Source organism: Cottoperca gobio, chromosome 15 (assembly GCF_900634415.1).
Source record: "Cottoperca gobio chromosome 15, fCotGob3.1, whole genome shotgun sequence".
Classification (NCBI taxonomy): domain Eukaryota; kingdom Metazoa; phylum Chordata; class Actinopteri; order Perciformes; family Bovichtidae; genus Cottoperca; species Cottoperca gobio.
The window spans coordinates 12,455,105-12,475,107 of NC_041369.1; the positions used below are offsets into that span (position 1 = coordinate 12,455,105).

Below are 20,003 nucleotides of genomic sequence, written 5' to 3' on the forward strand. Positions count from 1 at the left end.
TGTTGTGCGCAATCTATGGCTGGTGACATTTTTAAAATATTAAAGATATTGTAATGTTTGTACTTACTCAGTGGTCATGCTCGTCATGACTAATGTTTTTATAGCCTGAAACAAAAGACAAATACAAAACTTATGACGAGGATAAAACACTTATTTAACCAAATGTTTCTTTACTTAAATGATAATGAACACTTCTATGAATTAATATTTTGCAAACTAAATGTAATTGTAAAGCAATTAGACAAAAACTAGAAGTCAGATTAAACCATTGCACAATATGCTCTGGAAGATAAATCAGTGCAAATCTGTGTGTAAAGTTTTTACATCCATTTTATTTTTTTTGCAGTAGTTCTAAGTCTTACAGTGGAAACAACACCACATTGTATTGTGTCACAATATCCACATTTTTGGCAAACAATTTAATAAAATGGAGCAGCTATAGAGCACAGATTTGGCTTGATTCGTTTCTTAGCTTGTGTTTGTAGGAGCAAAAATATGTATATATATGTAGAACAAAACAACACTTTAAAGTAGCCAATAATACAGGATGTATAAATAAAAAGACACTGGGAAATGTAATGCATGCGTGTTTCTTTTAGGTGTATGCTTTGTGAGCTGGTTTGTTGACTGATATAGCAGTGAACAGGTAAAAGGATCATTATTCAACAGGCAGACACACGTGCACTTTCAACAACCCTGCCGGATATATGGTTGCATAGAGACCAAAAAGGAAATCAAACACCAAGGCCATGAGTGGAGAAAAACATATTCAGAGCCACTGAAACGGAACTGTAAATTTGTAACCCGACGACTGCGGTGCATCCAGCCTCGTACTTTGGCCCCAATACAGCAAGCCATCATCGACACAAACACCTGAGCAGCAGTTACAAACAGGACCACCGGGCCCTTTGCTGACACGCTCTGATATCTGGTGCCCCAGCTGGAAGTCAGGGGTTAAGGCCTGCTGCACACAGCGGTGCCAAAACGCCCACCGGCCCCTTCCACACATTATCCCTGATAAGCAAGTTGGGAATTCATTGAGTTGGTTACCATCACCCCATGACTGTTACTCCTCGGTTGTCCTGACAGAACATATTTTCAAAGGCAAACATTTGGATATTCCACTTTGTTAATGATCCACAACAGGTTTATCTTCTAACACTACAGCACTGCCAAAAGGTGACGAGAAAATCTGCTCATTTTGGCGTCTTTCAAACAACTCAAAACATGGGCAGCTATTCTAAAGGTTCCTCAAAGGGGACTTTGGCTTATCTTATGCTGTGAACAAGTTCTGGCAGCAGCACAAGAAAACAGACATTGAAGAATGAGTTGCACATAATGAGCCTCTGACAAAGAGCCGGTGTGAACTGCAGCGCGGCCTCTGAGCACAAGTGCTCCCAGCTGAAATAAAGGAAATTCTTCACTGTATGAGTAGGTCTCCTGCTGGCTGGCTGCTACTTTGCGCAAAATGAAAATGAGGATTCTGGGTCTCTGCAAAGATTAAGGTCGACTGAAGCTGTGAGAGCCAATTACAAATTACAGTTACGAGAGTAAAAATACCAGATAACCATTCGTCACAACTGAAGAGCGAAAGTGTGAAAAGAAAACATGCAAAATATACATTTACATGATTATTTTACTCTGTTTCTGTAGATTGCTCCTAAATTCACCAAAGGTTAGCATTTGTTAATGCACCCTTTGCATATTTAAATATACAATTTCAGAAAACATGTAGAAAAATTATAATTGTCTTGATGTAAGTCATTTTGTTTTACCATACATGTCTTTTCAAGGCAGTAGCACTTACATACAGCAAACTTTCCAGTTGTATTTCTATCTATAATCTGAAGGTTTATTGTATTAGTACAAGTGACGAGGAATGACATTGAACAAAGGTGCTGCTAAAAAAAGATTTTTAGGGTTACTTTTCTTTTTTTAAGTCTAACACACTCAACAGCAATAGCACGATTACACTGTATTCACCCAAAGTCAAGCAACATGAAATGTATCATTGCCTACTAACTTCCCTTGGTGAGCCTTGCAGGTGTGACCTCCAAGAACGTATCACCACATACTGCATCACATTTAAACATTAATCTATTATCGGGTTCTTTACAGAACCAAGAGAACAACCATCTGTAATCAGGCTACGATAAAGTCAACCCATTACAGATCCCTGGGAGAGATGACGTCAGCTACAGCTTGCTGAGGTTACCAACCGTAACGAAAACAGAGCCCAGGTGCATTTCACAAGCAAGGAAGTTGTACGCTATCATCACAGAGGCAAAACACAGGAAACCCTCAGGACCAGACAAAACCTCTTCACTAGATGCGTCAAATGCCTACAGCTATGGAAGTGTATGACCTTATGGAGGAAATACTTATAAGGAATGACACACACACACACAGACACAGACACACAGACACACAGACACACACACACACTCTACTGATGTTTTGTTTACTTCCTGAACTTCCTGTATTACAGAAAACTGAGTGTCAGGACTTTGTCATATTCTGAAGCTGCAATAGATTTGGCCATTAAGTCAAATACATGTAATTCAGCAAGTACCAAAGCACAACAGTGGACAAAGGAAGAATATAAATTACAAAATTGAAATCTGTAATTCAAACTTTGCCATACCACGCCACAGCAGTTTCCCTAATGAATCTGTAAGCTTCCCAAAGGTGACTTATTACTCAGGACATCCTGTTTTTGATACTGATCATAAACATTAAAAACAGGATTTCTTACCTTTGTGTTGTTAACCATGTTCTGAATACTCAAGCTGACTGACTTATTGTGATCGTCTTCTTCACCTTCAGAGGGGATCTCTGTTAAGACAGCTCCAACAGTACGTACATTTCCTCTACCTTCATCTGAAAACAAGAAAAACAATTGAAAACAGTGTGGGGGGATGTCACTCATGCGTTCACACAAAAGGCACGGTTTTTGGTTTTTGGTTTTGTGTGTGTGTGTGTGTGTGTGTGTGTGTGTTCATCTCTCCATGTACACCTGGCTGAAAACTAGCATTAAATTGTAAATTGCAAAACATTTTTAAACCACTTACTTCCACCTCACTACCAGATAATTAAAAGTATTCACTTCAAATTATTAGAAATGAAATACATTAAAATCAATAATTATTTTATAGAATAAAAAGTAGCCAAGATATAAATTTTAATATTCTAAAGTGTCACATTGTTCAAGATAAACACTTTTTCAATAACATTTTAAATATCTAAGTTATTCATGTTTTCTGATACTGTAAGCTTGTCTTACATCAGTAATGTTTTTAACACAACAGTAACAAAGACTTAGAGATGCACTGAATATGTTTCTGGACTGATCATAATTGATGGCTAACTCTGATGTCAGGTTTTAAAACGATTTGTACATTTCAGGATCTTGGGAGTCAGGCCTCTGCGTGCGTTGGACGAGATGCAAGTACACCTTGGACAGGTTGGCAGTCTATCACATACTGACAAACAAATCCACATCTCAGGCAAATAAATGTGTAATTTGTGATATTGAGCTATTTAAATCAATTTGATTTGATTTAAAGCTTCCAATCCCCCGAGAAACCAGAGGAAAATGCAGACGTGAGGAGAGCACATCTTAAACTCTCGCTCTATACACATGCACATAAAACAAATTTATGATCTTATTTATGATTTAGGTCTTAAAAAGACAAACAAACACATACAGAGTATAACAACAATATTCATATAAAAAGGCCTCATTCTTTTACATTAGTTTTTCTTTATTCTTCTTGTGACATCCAGAAATAAATAATCACATTCAGAAAAATAGCTGGAGTGAATCATTATTCCCTGAAATAAAAATTATGTTGCAAACCTTTTAAAATCACATTTATGTCCAAGGGATTAGAGAAACAAATGACACACCTCCACCATTGTGAAAGTTCAAACACTATTAGTAATATTTTTGTTTTGTTTATTTCATAATGATAAAAGTAATAGTACTCTAGTAGCTCATGGTGGTTTTGTATGCACTTCTATGTCCAGAGCTAAACTCTTCTGGGATGTACTAATTGAAGGTCTGGGAGCATTATTTGGTTGGTGACATAATTCACAGACAGGGCAAAATTGCCAAAATGGCCCAATATATTGCCAAAACTGTATCTCCGTGACCGTTTGACCTAGGAGGTTGCTTGACCAGTAATACATTTTGATTACCCAAAATCAATAGGTTTTAAGATATTTACAAAAACCTGTATTTAGCATATTATTCGTGCACTACAATTGTAGGTAATTGTTGCTGTTACTATAGTTACATGCATTGATTCCCCTGAACAGTCTAGCAGTAAGTAGTTGCTAGATGTGAATTCTTCATTGTTGCCAGGAACCGGGTATTGTATCAGATCTCGGAGTCTGACAGAGCAGCATTGTTTGTAGATGCTTTAAACTTTAATAACGATGAAGTTAAGACTAGATGTGTTTTTCTGGATACAGCTGGGGATGTGTTTGCTGCAGATGTCTTGTATCATGCGAACTGCTTGTGACGTACTTGCTAAAATACAAAAGACAAGTCGATGCATTGTTTGAAAATATCGAGCGATCAAACCAGGCAGCCACAATTGACTTAAATTGCAAACATGTGTTTGATAGTTTCAATTTTAAAACTAGCAGCTAGTGTTACCCACATTCGTGATCTAGTCAATGATAACTTGAACATAGATAACCACATTGATAACAGACGTACAAAAGTCCTTCTGCTCAAGTACTTCAGGAACACGATCTGCTTCACTTATCCTGATGATAGACGAGTATCGCAGATGGTTTATTGGAGCTCTCTCCTACAGGGTAACCTTTTAAAGACTCTGAGATCATCATTGAACTGCAGAACTGTGCACTGGAGCTACTCAATGAATGTAAGAGTTACGAGTTTGGTCTGGATGCAACATACAGTACAAGTGAGGATGTTAAACTGTCAATGGACCAGTACAAATCGAACTGTCCAAAACACTGGATGCAATTTATGAAGTACATGTTCCCAAACACCGGGAACACCAACACAGATGAATGGCTCCCGAGGTTTGACACACTGTTTCAGTTTATACATTACTGGTTGAACTGTGGGAGAAGTAAAACTCCACTTCACTGTAGCTCGTCACAAACCATCCACAACCTCTCAAGATCACGACAACTGATTGACATCATGAATAGGCTTAATTTGGTGATCAGCTATGATTCAATGAAGAGGATCGACACTTCCGTGGCTCAAAAGATGGTGGAAGATACCCTACCTAACAGATGTCCAGTGTCAAAGATTTCAGAATGGCATGTTGTTCAAGGTGCAATGGATCATTTTGACCACACAGAGGGAATACAGTTTCAGGAAAAGATTCCAGTCATGACACAGACTCAGATGACATGCCGTTCATCACCAATAGGAAATTTCCTGATGTGCTGACAGGCCAGGTCATTGAAAAATCAAACCTTGTCAAAGACACGAGTGATATACCAGAGACATTTTCCCCTACACCATACACAGATAATCGAAAGCAGTGTTGATGACGATTATTTCCTTTGGTGCATGGCAAGACAGAAGTACACAGATCGAGAGGAGGCTCTTTTCCTAGCTTCACAGCAACAATGAGTGAACTCCAGGATCCACTGAAGTTTAATGTTACAAAGACGTCATTTATACCCATCCTCCCATGTCGCAACCGAAATCGACACACTATTCACATCCATAATTAACTTTCAGGATGTATTGAAGCAGAAAAATGCCATTTCAGGGGCACTGTGGTGTGAAGGAGTATATGCAATCGCCAAGGAAATCTAGCTCTTGAAGCCAGATGAGTTTTGCAACATATTCCTTGCAATGGGACCATTTCACATGGAGAAGATTGTAATTGCCTGCCTTGGGAAGTTTTTAGGCTGTATTGGTATTGCTCTGGCTCTAATTGAAACGGAAGCCTTCGGCAAAATTGTGATGGAGAATAGTGTCATGACTGGAGAGCACTATTGCAAAGGCAAAGAAGGGATGAGTCTTGTATCGGAGGTGATGACAATTCTTATGTTTGAGGAGTTTTACCTTTCCCAGGACAACAGTCGTGAATTAGACCAGCTAGTAGAGGGCATGGAAAATAAAATGCAGCAAGCACTAGATGTTGATCATGCAGTGTTCAAACTGATTTGGGAACAAAGCAAAGCCTTACATGCAGACTTAAAGAAAATCTTCACCGAGTGGAAAGAAACGGCCAGTACCAGTAATGAGAATGTAAGGTACTGGAGCTTGTTCTTAGATGAGCTATATCCAATCCTGGTAGATAATACCCACTCTATCCGACAAGCTGATTGGCATCTCTTTGTTTCTGTTGTCAGGAGATCGATGCCATTGTTCTTTGGCTTTGATCGGACGAACTACAGCAGATGGGGTGCCCTCTTCCTTGAAGACTGTCTTGACTTACAAAGAAAATTCCGGGGCATCTACAGATGCTTTGTGGATGGTGGATGGGTGATGTACCACACTCTCTGCCAAGGTAGCGCAGTCGGATTTTACATGGCATGCGAGAAGTGTTACAACAAACCTGCCAAGGTAGCTGGTGGTATCATTGGGATTACAAGACAGAAAGAAGCAGTAGCCTTGTGGAATCTCCTAAAGCATGAGAAAGATCTCCATGTTGGACAGCTGCTGGAATGGTGTAACTTAGAGAGAGATGACAGTGAACTGAGTTTACATCATGAGGTAAATCAGAGTTCTTTCAAGATTGGTCATGATCGTGCAAAGACACTTGTGGATTACATTAAATCTATCAAAAGTCCGTTCGGCACTGGAGCCAGACTTCAGAACATCACTACAGGGGCCGAAATACCCCAGTACGTTATTGGAGGATTACTAGAATGTCTGGAAGAAAAGAGTTATCAAGTGTTCGTTGAGTCGAGATTTCAGCATAAAGATATGCACCGTCATGATACGATCCCAACCAACCGCAAAACAGTTTTTGTGAAACACGATTCTACTCAGACCGCAGCAAAAAAATCCATGACGAAAAAGGACACTGCAGAAACTATTAGGTACATTGACTATGCTAGAGAAAGAGGGTACAGCATGTTAGAAGTGCTGAAGTTTGAACTGACCAGCACATCTCACTTCCTCACCTCTGAATGTAAAGACAGCATCAAATTGAAGAAGCCTGATAAATCTTCTTTAGCCAGAGAATTAGTCAGTAAACTTCCACAGGAGATGAGGAATGTTAAGAGTGATGCCCAGATGACAGTTGTGGACTTCATGGCACTTGGGCGTAAACTACCAATAAAAAAGATGGGGCTTCATACATTCGGTGAATTGGCTGACAGTCTGTCCCACAGCATTCTTGCTACAGCTGCTGAGTGCACGAGAAGAGACATTATTTTTGATGTATATCAAGAAACGTCAATCAAACAAATGGAACGGACACAGAGGAGTTCATCAGAACAAATCACTATAAACATAATGTCTGACAATCAGAAACTCCCTGTCGACTTTGATATGTTCTGGGGCTCAATGTTGAACAAAACACGGTTGCAGGAGTATGTTTACATGTGGATGGTGCAGAATGTTGAATCAGACAAGGAAATCTTCTTTGGAGGTATATATGGAGGTGAATGCAGGAAACTGTTGGCCGGTAATGAAACAAAGATAACAGAGCTCTCAAGCAACCAAGAAGAAGCCGATGACAGGATCATGTTCCATATAAATGATGGTGCATTGAAACACGGTGTTCAATCAGTCTTGGTTTACTCGCCAGACACCGACGTGTTTGTCAACCTCATCTTCCACTTCAACAAAACTTGGAAACTACAAAAGCTGTATGTGAAGCTTGGTAGTGGAAAAACAAAGAACAGTACTGGTCCACATGTTGGTTGATCAAATGGACAACAGTTTGATTTCATGTCTCCCAACCATTCATGCCCTCAGTGGTTACGATAGTACCAGCAAAGTGGGTCTGAAGTTGGCTGGCCTGAATACATCTATGGATCTATCGCTACTGAAAGGCTTTGGTGTAGATGAACTGTCAACTACAAATGATAAGCAATGCTGAAACGTTCCTTGTGTCTGGATTAAATAGTACGGACTGCTCCACTTTTGATGAGTATCGTTGGGAACAGTACCACAACTCGAAGAAAGAACTGGACTTTAATCAGCTCGTCTGCTGTTCCTCAACGATACAACAACACATCAAACGAGCTTATCTACAGTGTAAGATGTGGTTGCAGGCCCCAACTCCAGCGGTTATTAAACCAGATCCAGTCCAGTATGGGTCTGAGGCAGCGGAAGTTGGCTTAACACCAGTGATACTGCCAGGACTCTGTAGGCCAGATGATTTATCTCCTCCATGTAAATGCCCAACATCATGCAGGAGTATAAAAACATGCACTTGCAGAGAGTGGCACATAAAATGTGTGACATTTTGTGGCTGTAGTAATGGCGTAAAGTGTAGAGATCAAAATGATTAGTTCAAACTTTGACATTGCAAGGTACAAACGGAAGTATAGTGTCATTGTGTATGTAGTTTGTAAGCTCGTAACAGGCTAAATACAGTTTTTTGTAAATATCTTAAAAACTATTGATTTTGGGTAATCAAAATGTATTACTCACCCCCCATAATTTGGCCATTGCGCAAATTTTGAGTAGTCAAGCAACCTCCTAGGTCAAACGGTCACAGAGATACAGCTTTGGCAATATATTGGACCGTGCCAATTTTGCCCTGTCTGTGAAATATGTCACCAACCAAATAATGTTCCCAGACCTTCAATTAGTACATCCCTGAAGAGTTTAGCTCTGGACATAGAAGTGCATACAAAACCACCATGAGCTACTCTAGTATAGAGGAAAAAGTGTTATTTTTAAATGTTCTAGCCTTACTACTCACTTTCCAAGGTATGAGAAAGGACATTGACATCAGAGTCTTTCTGCAGCTCCGATACAGTGTCAGTCATTAGCATTGTTGTTTGTACTGATATAGATGCTCTTCTCCGCTTCACTGCATCCCTTGTAGTTGTGCTGGAGCTTGTAAATGGCAAGGTGCTTTGTCTTCGCCTTTTAGCCACGACTGTTACATCACCACTTGGACCCTTCGATGCAGGCAAAGATTCTTTAACATCCTGTTGTGGATGGCTTTGAGGCTCACTGCTTGCATCAGACTGCTGAATTTTTTCCAGTTTCATCTTCTTTTTACTGTTAGTTTCAGATCCAATGCTTTCACTTCTTTTTTTCTTATTCGGGACAGAGTCCAACTCGAAAGGAATCAGAATGTCTCTCTCCACAGGTAGATTGGGCAAAGGTCTTTTTGATCTCGGTTTGTAGTTAGCTGCGGAGAAATAGTCCTCAAATACATCATCATCTCCATCAGTGGAACCTGAGGCCACAGTTTTAGACTCACCGGAAAGGGTGAAAGATCGTGTCAAGGCAGAACGTGGCGGTTTAGCTCGTTTAGGGGATTTCTGTAATGAAGTAGTAGTTTCTTTTGAGAGTTCAAATGAAGTAGCACCTAATGTGGTTGGTGACGAGATGCAACTAGAAGAATTTGCAGCGTCAGAACAAAAATGGGTCTTGGTCTCTGTAAGGGATTTAGCTGCTTTGATATTTTGCTTTCCCTTTTCAGATTTGTTAGGTGATGAAATAGGTGGTTTTATCTGTGGTTGTCTTTTTTCTTTATGAACATTCTTGCTGTTGTCAGATGTCATATCCTGGCAAGGACTTTTGTGTTTCTCTGCTGGCTTTTTTTTTTTGTCTGAAGTCCTTCTTGACTTTTTTTTTCTAGTCCCTTCTTCCTCCTCTTTGTCCATGAAGTCAAGACATTTCACAGGACTTAAAATCCGTTTTGGCACATCATTGCAGGGTGAGAGCCACGGCTTGTTGGAGCCTTTTCTGTGGCGTTGTTCAAGATGGTCATGATCAAGAACATCAACTTGTTTTCTACTTTCTTCCTTATCAGGTGAGTAAGCAGGTTCAGCAACAGGAGCACTGGAATCATCATCAGACTGTTCATCTGTATTTAGAAAAAATTACAATTAAGGCTTCATCTTGTTGCTTAACCTTCCAGCTAACTCTGGAAACATGCTTGTAATGTATATTCTAAATATACAGAAATGTATAGTGTAGCCACTTTGAACACACACTAGATATCTTTATCATATTAACTACTGCAATACAAATCAAATATGGTATAAGAAAGTCCCCAACACTTCTCTATACATTTAGCAACTGGTATTGGGGGTTGGAAAAGATAAAAACTAAAATACATTTTCAATCAATCAGTAACACCAAATTGTATTACACATGAATTTGAAGACGGCTGGTGAGCTCCCAAGAGAAGGCTTCATCTCAGAGGGTGAGCAGGATTCAGTCATTTGAGAAGCTGAAAGACATTATTGTCAATTTATGTTGTTTCAAAAGTGCTGAAATATTTTTATAACCGTGTCAGTTCATCAGCCTGTACGTCTGCTGCTTCACATACCTGTGGGTGAGAGGTTTTCACGTTTCTCTTTCATGTCTTTCAAACGCTGCGCCATATAAGCTGATCTTTTCAACCCAGGGCTATAGACGATTCCATTCTTTTCATCAATAATAATGGGCGACACATCTGTAACTGTGGGTAAAAACCAACCGAAGGATTTAGTTTGTCATTTCACAATTGGTTCCTTAATGTGTAAAAACCTCTCACCCAAAGGTTGTTTTGGAGCCATGTCTTTCATCATCTTGTCTAATTTTTTTCTCATGCGTCTGTCGTTTTCAGGTGTCCTCTCTGGAGTATCTTTTGGCTGCATGCAACGATGCTACGTGAATTAAACACGAAAAAAGTTTAGAATAAGAAGTAAATAAATGCACGTTTAAATACTTACAAGGTCAAAATCACAAAAATAAAAAGCCATGTTCTCACGTTGCTTAGAAAAGCTGAACAATGGACAAACTGCCCTCTCACTCAGTCTATGCAACATAACGCTGACATTTTTTCTTTTCCCTTTTTCTAAATCAGAGCAACTTCACCTAATTAATCAAACTAAACTCAATTCAATTAAACTCAATAACACTAGCTTCGTTTAGGGCAAAATATAGAGGAAAATGAGCTAGTGTAATAAATCTGAACATTACATTGCACAGGTTCTAGTTCTAGGATTTGTGTGGATTTATCTGTATGGGTCAGTATGACAGGGAAGTGTAAAAAGAGGTGGAATAGAATAAAGGTAAGCATTAGCCCTCATCGTGTATGAAGAAAATATATCCTAAATCTGCACAATGTATGGCTTAATAAACAGTGCTCCAACACTGATTAAAGTGACAGCTTAAACTGTGAGACCAACATAAACATCTCATGTAAATCTGAATCTACTCACTCTCTTGTTCTTCAACAGAGGATTGCTTTCATCATTAAAGGCTGGATACAACTCCTCATCCACTCGCTCCCCGTCATCGTAACATCTGGAAGTCAAAACACCAAAAATAGGCCATGTTGGTAGATTCAACTAAACTATTGTAACACTTCATAATACAATAAAAATAACATAGAATTGTTGAAAATAAAAAAGTACACAACTCTTGTGTTATTCTCACCTGCCGACCCAGAGAACAGAGACAAGCCTCACGTCATTTTTTTTGGCATTTCTCCATGTAGCCGAGTGACCGTTGCTGAAGACTACATGTGTAACTTGTTTATTGAATGTTTTTGTTACCTGTAATAGAAAAGGCATTTAGAGTTTGCTAAGTATACATATATATATATTGTCTTTATAGTTTTAATGATATACAATGCAGTGCAAATGTGTTCTCACCTGAGCTCCCATTTCCTGCAGCTGCTGAACAAATGGTTTCGAGTAGTTTGCGGTTTTGTCTGATGACCAAACATCAACATAGGCAACGACATCTGCAGACACATCGAACAGAGTCATACACTTACACCATAAGCAATTAGAAGAAGACATACTTTATTAATCCCTCGAAGGGAAATTGCATTTTCACTTTTATTTTTACACATTACACGCAGGCCCGAAATTCACATACATGCACAAAAAAAAAATATTAATGTTAGGTGCCCTGAGCAGTTGGGGGTTTGGCACCTTGCTCAAGGGCACCTTAGAAGTGCTCAGGAGGCAAACTTGCACCTGTCCAGCTATCAAAATTGTACTTGGTCCGTGCAGGCTTCAAACAGTGACCTTTTGGTTTCCAAGCCAAGTCCCTGCGGATTGACCTTAGAATAGTTGCAGTAAAACTAAGATGATGTTCAATACCTTTAAGAACAGAGCAGTCATTGCTCCTGGCCATTCCTGGTATCTTTAGATTCACCTACACAATAACAATAAAAAACATTTATGATTTTTTTTAAATCACATTTGTAGTAACACAAAATATGAAATAACTTACTGGCCCACCATGCGGACTACACTAATTGCAGACGACCATGCAAAAAAACTGATCTGACAATCAATCCATCAAGATCAACAAGAGCAACTGCAAAAGCAATTTCTATCTACTAACCACTTATTGACTAATCATATCAAAACCAGTGAAGACACATGTTTCTTATCTAAAGATGTGCTGCTCAATGTTTCAACTTCTAACTAATGCCACAGTACTGGAAATTGGCAGTCTTGCCTGTATGAACAACTGTCATTAAACAAATTAGCTTTTTCTGTGGGCGTCCATACGATACGTCTGCCGACATACTTCTCTATTGTGGTCTTTTGTCAATCCAATGAATGTAACATAAAGAGAAGAGTTAATATTAGCTAGCTAAACCGCCTAATGTTAGCTATGTTAATCGTGAATCGATTAATGTTGGCAAACATATAGGTTAACAACTTCAAAACGTTAGTTACTGTGTAACATTCACAATATCAGCACACATTTCTGATCAAACACAAGTGTGTTCAACATAAAACATATATTACCTGGCTAAGAGCGCTAATGTTGTTGTTAGTTTACGATACATGTTGTTGCAAAATGAGCGAGCTAACTTGGTTATTTTTAGCATTAACGCTACGCTGGTGTGGCTAACTTGGGTTAATATTTCCGTAATATGCGGACACAAGTATTACACATGTTTGACTATTAGCAGTACAAAAGCAGAAATACAGGTATTAACCAGTGTTTTTTAACAACTGCCGTACACTTACTTTATATGGCAGTGAAGCTTAAATTGCGTAGTTACCAACAAAACTTAATTACACTGTTCATAGTTCGCGCGTGCAGTTTGTGATGCAATGCATTCTGGGACAGGGACCATCATTGGCTGATAGGTAACATACGTCACTTCCAATCAAGAGGCTATGGCCAAGGGAACATCGTAGTATCCTAAGAAGGGCCCTAAGAAGTCTACTTTAAACCTCGACAGTGAACGAGTGAACCTTTTAGAAGAGTTACTGCTATTTGTTCTGTTTGTCTTGAGAGACAACCACATTACTTTGTGAAAATGACTTAGTTGTCGGTCAAAAGTTGAGGATATTTCCATTATAGGCCTAATGTATTTAATAGTTTTATGATGTGTATCCAAATTCACAAGTTTGATTGAAGTAATCTACATCAAAGGTTCTGAACTGTTTTTTAGCCAAAGACCTCTTACAAGATAGAGAATATACCATATGTATGTGCCGTGGAATAATTTGACAACGCTTATTTTTTAACACTTCTAAACTCTTATTTAGTGTGAAATAACAACACAAGAGAAATGCATTAGAAATATATTAGACATGTATTAAATATGTTTGCACTATTACAACACAGAATACCAATAAAACAATGCAATTGACATCAATTTAATTAGCTGCAAGTAACACTGTACATAAATTATTATTATTAAATTAAGTGTTTAATTCTTAGAGTATTCATAGGCTAAATAAAACCCAGATTCTGATTACTGTTTTCAAAATAATATACAATTTGTAAGATAAGAGTGTGATGAACTATTTTAAAAAAAGAGAGAGAGAGAGAGAGAGAGAGAGAGAGAGAAGAGAGAGAGAGAGAGAGAGAGAGAGAGAGAGAGAGAGAGAGAGAGAGAGAGAGAGAGAGAGAGAGAGAATCACTGATCTAGATAAATGAAAGGCTCAAAGGAGGAAATATGTTCAAGTTCAATCGATGGAAAAAGTTTTTAGGTGACGTTTCACATGAACATTTTCAGAGCTGGGATCGGAGTATCTCAGCTGCTTCCCTCACTGACTCTGAGCAACCTCAAGCAGCCATAATTGTCCTGGATTCAAGTTGAACTTGTTGAATACTATGATGGCATTTTCAAGTGACCTTTTCAATTTCTTTAGTTACCAGGTGCAATTCATGTTTTTGTAAAACTACAAGTTATTAAGGTGATGTGAACCATCAAACCCAGATTGGTTGTCCATTAAAAAATATTTTAAAAGTGTCTGTTTTATATTCCTACTTCTACAGACATCTCATTGTCTTTGCAGACACAGACAGCTTCAGACAGGTCAAACAGTATTTAATAAGCATTTTACAGTCTTTACAGGTTGTATAGCTAAATCATTTTGGGTGACAAACTTTATCCAATCTTAGAAAGTATTAATATATTCTATTTTGTCTTGTGTTTTCTGCCATGCAGCAAAGAAAACAAATTGTATGTTGTATTTAATACACAGAATAAGGCATTTGAGGTAGTAAATGTACCGCATATGGTAGAAATTTAATTATTAAATCAGGCACGTATACATGGCCTACACTCTCACACATACATGCAAAGTCATAAGTAAGTATTTGGATTAAATAGATAGACGATGGTATGTAATCTGTATATAGCTCTGAAGTGTTATGAAAGATGTCTGAGAATTTAGTGCATCCTTTCTAGTGCCAAAATGGTACACAATTAACATCTATTAAAACCCAAGAGCAAACACATTCAAAGTTCATTTTTATATGTATGTAACTCATCTAAACCAAATGTATAATTAACAATGTTATAAATTGCTACATTTTACCTCATAAGTCACGTTAGTCACTGAAATTACACGTTGTGTTTTTCTTCTCCTTGGAAGCTTACGCACCAATTTCACAGCACAAATGCCATTTATACAAAAAATGTAATGAAATGTAAGAAATACAACAGCAACACTAGAAAAACCAACATATCTCTTAATAGTGTGTTGGTCCACAACAAAGATATTCCCTCATTTTATGTTTTAAAGATGATCGTGATGAGGCAGTAGCTCTCTAAAGTCACAGTTTAATTGACGTCCACGTTTGATCAGCTCCTGTTAGTATAAAAAAGTAAAATGTTTTGATTTTCTTGTAAACATGCTACAAAAAAAGCAATGTAATCAATTGTATATATTACATACTTTAAACAATTAGTGTGACGCGCCTCTAGGGACGCAGCAACAGATTAGTTTGAAATGACACATTCTTTTTTTACATCACCACACTCCTTACTGCTACTGCATAATAAGATAAACCAACATTGTACAACAAACTTAACTTCAAACCACTGACAAAAGTGTTGCACTCAAAACCACTCAAAACCTTTCTACTGCCATTACAGGTAAGAAAAACAACAGTTAGTCCTAAAACTGTACAGTTTGTGTGACTATCCTTCTTCAGCAGCATCCTTCAGGTTGTAGTATCAAAGACAGAATTGCTCCTGCAGTTGAGAGGCACGGAGGAGCGGGACACTTCCATGTGCACAGTGGACATGGGGAAACGCTCGCACTCTTCCTCTAGCGGGCTGCAGCGGCAGTGCAGGAGCACCTCTCTCACCTCTTGCCGAAAGTTGGAGTTGAGGAAGCCGTAGATGATGGGGTTGATGCAGGTGGAGGACATTGCCAGCAGGTGGCAGAGGGAGAACAGCAGGTTGTGGTGGCAGATGGGCAGAGCCTCCTGGTTCCAGTCTGACACTACGTTGAAGATGGTGAGCGGCAGCCAGCAAAGAGCAAAGGCTGTTATGAGGGCGACCAGCATGATGTTGATTCGGCGGCTGTGGGTCATGCGCTGACTCTCTGGGGTCCTGGCGCGATTCAACATGTCTTTGCGGTGACGAAGGCGCACAAAAACTCTAACATAACAGAGCAGGACCAACAACAGTGGACCACAGTACTGGAACAGCAGGAGCCATGTGGTGTAAGCAAGCCTGTGGTGCTGGGAAGGCCAGTGCTCCAGACAGGCCTCCATATGTGGAGAGGTGGGCATATAAGAAAAGAGGGTGCGGTATGAACTTGCCCCAGATGAGTTTCTGTATGTGTAAGGTTGAGGTGGAGATGCATTGAGATAAGGAAAGGCTTGGTGATGGAGTGGAGACTGTGGCGGCATTACATTAGTATAGGGCTCGCTTGTTAGTAGCTGAAAGGCCAAGAAAGGGGATGAAATGAAGCAGGCCAGAATCCAAATGAGAACAACCACTATGTAGGCCTGAGGGATGCTTGGTTTCCACCCAGAGGGGTTAATGATGAGCTGATGTCTTTCCAGAGCGATGAACACCAGAGACAACACAGACACGGTCACAGACACACACTGGATGAACGGCACCAGCCGGCACAACAGCGAGCCAAACACCCAATGGTCCATCAGTGTGTATATGACAGTGAAGGGGAGACAGAAGACACACACCAGGATGTCAGAGAATGACAGGTTGCAGATGAAAATGCCAGTGACATTGACCTTTTCCCTACGATGGGCGATGATGCAGATGAGGCCGATGTTCCCCACCAGCCCCAGCACCATAGTGATGCTGTACCACACGACTACACATGCCGTGAGGACAGGAGACATAGGGCACTGCTCATCATGCCCGAGAACAGCGAGGTCTGAGAGGAGCTGGGTTTTATTCCCCAACCACTCCTGCACAGACTCGTGAGTGTTTCTTCCCTCTTCCCATGGTAGGGAATGTGGAGTGATGGAGCGGTTAAAGGGCAGAGGCAGAGCTGATGGAGAAGACTGGCTCTCGTTGCCACTCAAGGACATCTCACCAGGACTTCAGTGTCACCAGCCCACAGGATCAAACTGTCCATCCCAGCCTTCTTAAAACATGCATCTGAGACAAAGAGACAGGAAGCACAGAGGGAGAACTTGAAATGCATTAATTCTTATAGGTAAAATGTTCTGTTCATGAGGAAGTGAGACTTTTATTCTGCGAGAGTAAAAGAAAGGCAAGAAGGGGATTTTGTGGCTGAGGAGGAATAAGGCTTCTGAATGATGCTTTGTGTTAGGACATCTTCTATTTAAGTCACTGTGAGATTAGTTTCAAGGAAGCACTGTCATTAAAACGTGACCTTACGTTCTATCTTTAGCCCCACTAGTGGCATGGCTGTTAGGATGACACTGTCACTTTGTCTATGTTAATAAATTGCCATGAAATTTAATTTGATCAGTTATTCATTCTGTGACTTCTCCTTTAGTGCCATCATGAGGTCAACATGTGTGTCCTTTTATTGCAGTTAGTCTAAGTCCAAAAAATACACTTATGAAGATGTTACACCCCATATTGAAGTAGATTATAGAAAAGTATATAATATTTTGTACTAAGCAAAACTGCAGTTGCCCAGAGTAGTTTCAGTTCTTGGTCTGAACTATCACTCTGCTTCTCTCCTTTACCCATTAAGATCTCAGATTTGTCAGTGTTCCTCCCACAAATGAGCCCTTCAGTCAGGTTTCAAGACTGAACATAATAGCTTAATGACAATAAAATGACTAGGCATACATTTGAGCAGAGACTTCTTTTTTTCGAGTAGCTGTAGTATGTCAAAATGAGAGGGCATGACATTGTCAGAATCCTAATAATTGAATTTTAGCTCTCTCCCCCGAAACCTCTTCCATGTGCAGTGAAAATGAACATGGCGAGGAAAATGAGCCTGTCATTTTCCATTTACAGAATACACACTCAGCTATCAGTCACTTCACACTGCATCATTACTAACCTACTCTGTCAGTGTGTGAGTGAGCTGCAGGCAGGGTGGTGCAGCATTGATCATCCAAGTGTAATGTCACCAGTAACCAGATGTGGGAAACAGCTGTAACAGAGCAGATGAACCATAAACAAGAGCTGGAGAAAAGGATTTCCCATTTGACAAATATAAACTTGTCTTGCTGTAATGATGTGACACTTTGGGCTGCACATTAGCAAGCCGATGTGTTACTATGATTGCCCTTTTACCAGGGCAAAAGCTATGTATGATAAGGAACACCGTGACCTGGCACTGCTCTGTCCATCATGTTCTCCATTTCTGCCTCAACAGAGCGTCCTCCTCTCTGAGAGACAGATGGGGGAATGGCTGTCATTTCTTCTGAATCACCTTGATTCCCTCTTTTGTATTTTTCTGAGAGCAGTCGTGCTGTGCAAAAACGTGTTTTCATTTATTAACCTACATTGTCACTCTGCATGACATTTACAAATGTTCTTTATCTTCTAAAATGCATGCCATGTTGATATGGTCTTTTTTATGACTGTCAAGTTTCATTGTAATTCATCATAAAATAATGGTTGGAAGCTTCATGAGTTTGACTATAATTTAAAGGTCTTGAGGTACAGTATAAGCTATCCTGTAAATGACTTAAAAAAATATATTACAGATTAGTACCAGACAACCAGCCCAACGCACTCAGTCAGAGAGACCATTAAAGATCAATTTCCTTTCCACCTGCTTTTAGAGGCTGCAGTGCTGACGGTCATTCTCTGCTGGATTATCAAGGATTATTGTGGGGGATATCTCCCAAGATATATTATACTATTAATACTGTCATTAAATGTGATTTCCACACTGTATATGAAACATTAATGCATGTAAATATATCATTCATGTTTTTTCAGTTTCTTTCCATTTTGAAATTGGTTGCTTTTCCTTAGAATTGCCTTTTGTACTCTGCTATTGTTGCATTATTTAAAAACATTTTCAATGGAAGAAGAAAACAGTACACTTGCATATATCTGTAGACACCAAGCCACAATCTGACAATATAGAAACATCACAGTATTAATTTTATATCTAATTAACTAAAGAAAGACACTGACTTTCCTGGACAAAGATCATTTGTGTGCGTTATAGATCATTATTGTCTATAAAAAATAAAGCACTCACATGTTGTGTTGGCTGGAGTGTCAGGATGTCAGAGGAGACGATGCTCTGAGCAGCTGTGAATCCACAGAGATGAGAGTTGGAGAAGGAGCTGAACATCACAACCACCAGAACGTTTTTTCTGTCAGAAGCAGCGGGCGAGCGGATCACCGCTGTTATTGGGCTGTCTGGGTGCCAGAACACTTGGCTCTGCTGTCACACAGTGGTGGTTTTATTCAATTACATGCTGAAAATGACACCTGCTGCAAGTGCTGGTACAGAGGCATAAATAAATCAGGAAGGAACAGAGCTGGAGCAGGTCTTCAGGTTTTATCTTTAATATAATTATTATTTTATGTTTTCATACTTTAATTTCTTTAAAACAAAAATACAAATACCAGACAAGACAGCATGTTGACATGACAACAACCTCACAAAAATATGTTTTTTTTAAACACCAAAAAAACCCAGAATAAATTTTAAAAATGTTTTTGAACTATAGGAAAAAAAATCAAGATAACAAGAGACAAAAATAATTAATAGGATCAGTTCAACAATTAAAAAAACTAGGTTGACTGTACCGATACACCCAATAAAACATATTTATTATTCCACATAGTCCCACTCTTCACTAAAGCTGATTCTTTCCCCCCATTTCATATTGTATTGTGCTACTTTACAATGGTTTGTGGAAATTATTTGTTCTAAAAGCAATTGGCTGAGTATGTATTTTTAGGAAACTTAAATTCAGATTACTTCTTAAATATAAATATTTTACACAAAATAATAATTCTATTCATTATCTGTGTTTAAAGGTGTAAATGTTAAATAAATGGATAGAGATATGAATATTTGTCTAGAAACCTGCAACACATGGACAATAGAAAGGTTTTTATCTTTGACAGTGACATTCAAAACATGAAAAACAAGACAAAGTTTGATTAGTCTGTTTTTATTGGTAATTTACTGTGTGTACACGCCATACAAAAGTTGATAAAATATGAAAC

General features: G+C 39.0%; 2 protein-coding genes across 5 annotated transcripts in view; both read right to left on the bottom strand.

Moving 5' to 3' along the window:
- mcph1 (microcephalin 1) overlaps nucleotides 1-13,246 on the bottom strand; it is a 33,414-nt gene extending 20,168 nt beyond the window's left edge. The window contains exons 1-11 of one of the 4 annotated variants that reach the window (XM_029449686.1): nucleotides 13,126-13,245; nucleotides 12,241-12,295; nucleotides 11,785-11,876; nucleotides 11,567-11,685; nucleotides 11,350-11,434; nucleotides 10,680-10,791; nucleotides 10,473-10,604; nucleotides 10,293-10,373; nucleotides 8,886-10,004; nucleotides 2,756-2,880; nucleotides 68-105 (exon numbers count right to left, since the gene is read on the bottom strand). In XM_029449686.1, the coding sequence (XP_029305546.1) occupies nucleotides 68-105; nucleotides 2,756-2,880; nucleotides 8,886-10,004; nucleotides 10,293-10,373; nucleotides 10,473-10,604; nucleotides 10,680-10,791; nucleotides 11,350-11,434; nucleotides 11,567-11,685; nucleotides 11,785-11,876; nucleotides 12,241-12,274 (1,937 nt within the window). In that variant the 5' untranslated portion in view covers nucleotides 12,275-12,295; nucleotides 13,126-13,245. Of the gene's footprint in view, nucleotides 1-67; nucleotides 106-2,755; nucleotides 2,881-8,885; nucleotides 10,005-10,292; nucleotides 10,374-10,472; nucleotides 10,605-10,679; nucleotides 10,792-11,349; nucleotides 11,435-11,566; nucleotides 11,686-11,784; nucleotides 11,877-12,240; nucleotides 12,296-12,900; nucleotides 13,100-13,125 lie in introns of those variants that run through there. The other 3 variants (XM_029449684.1, XM_029449685.1, XM_029449688.1) reach the window with 3 other exon arrangements.
- A 1,178-nt stretch (nucleotides 13,247-14,424) lies between these two features.
- On the bottom strand, nucleotides 14,425-19,107 carry npy4r (neuropeptide Y receptor Y4). Its single transcript, XM_029449708.1, has 2 exons — nucleotides 19,021-19,107; nucleotides 14,425-16,979 (listed from the first exon to the last, which is right to left on the bottom strand). The coding sequence occupies exon 2, from the start codon at nucleotides 16,907-16,909 to the stop codon at nucleotides 15,563-15,565; it is 1,347 nt and encodes a 448-aa protein (XP_029305568.1). The 5' UTR covers nucleotides 16,910-16,979; nucleotides 19,021-19,107; the 3' UTR covers nucleotides 14,425-15,562.
- Between the last annotated feature and the right edge of the window lie 896 nt (nucleotides 19,108-20,003).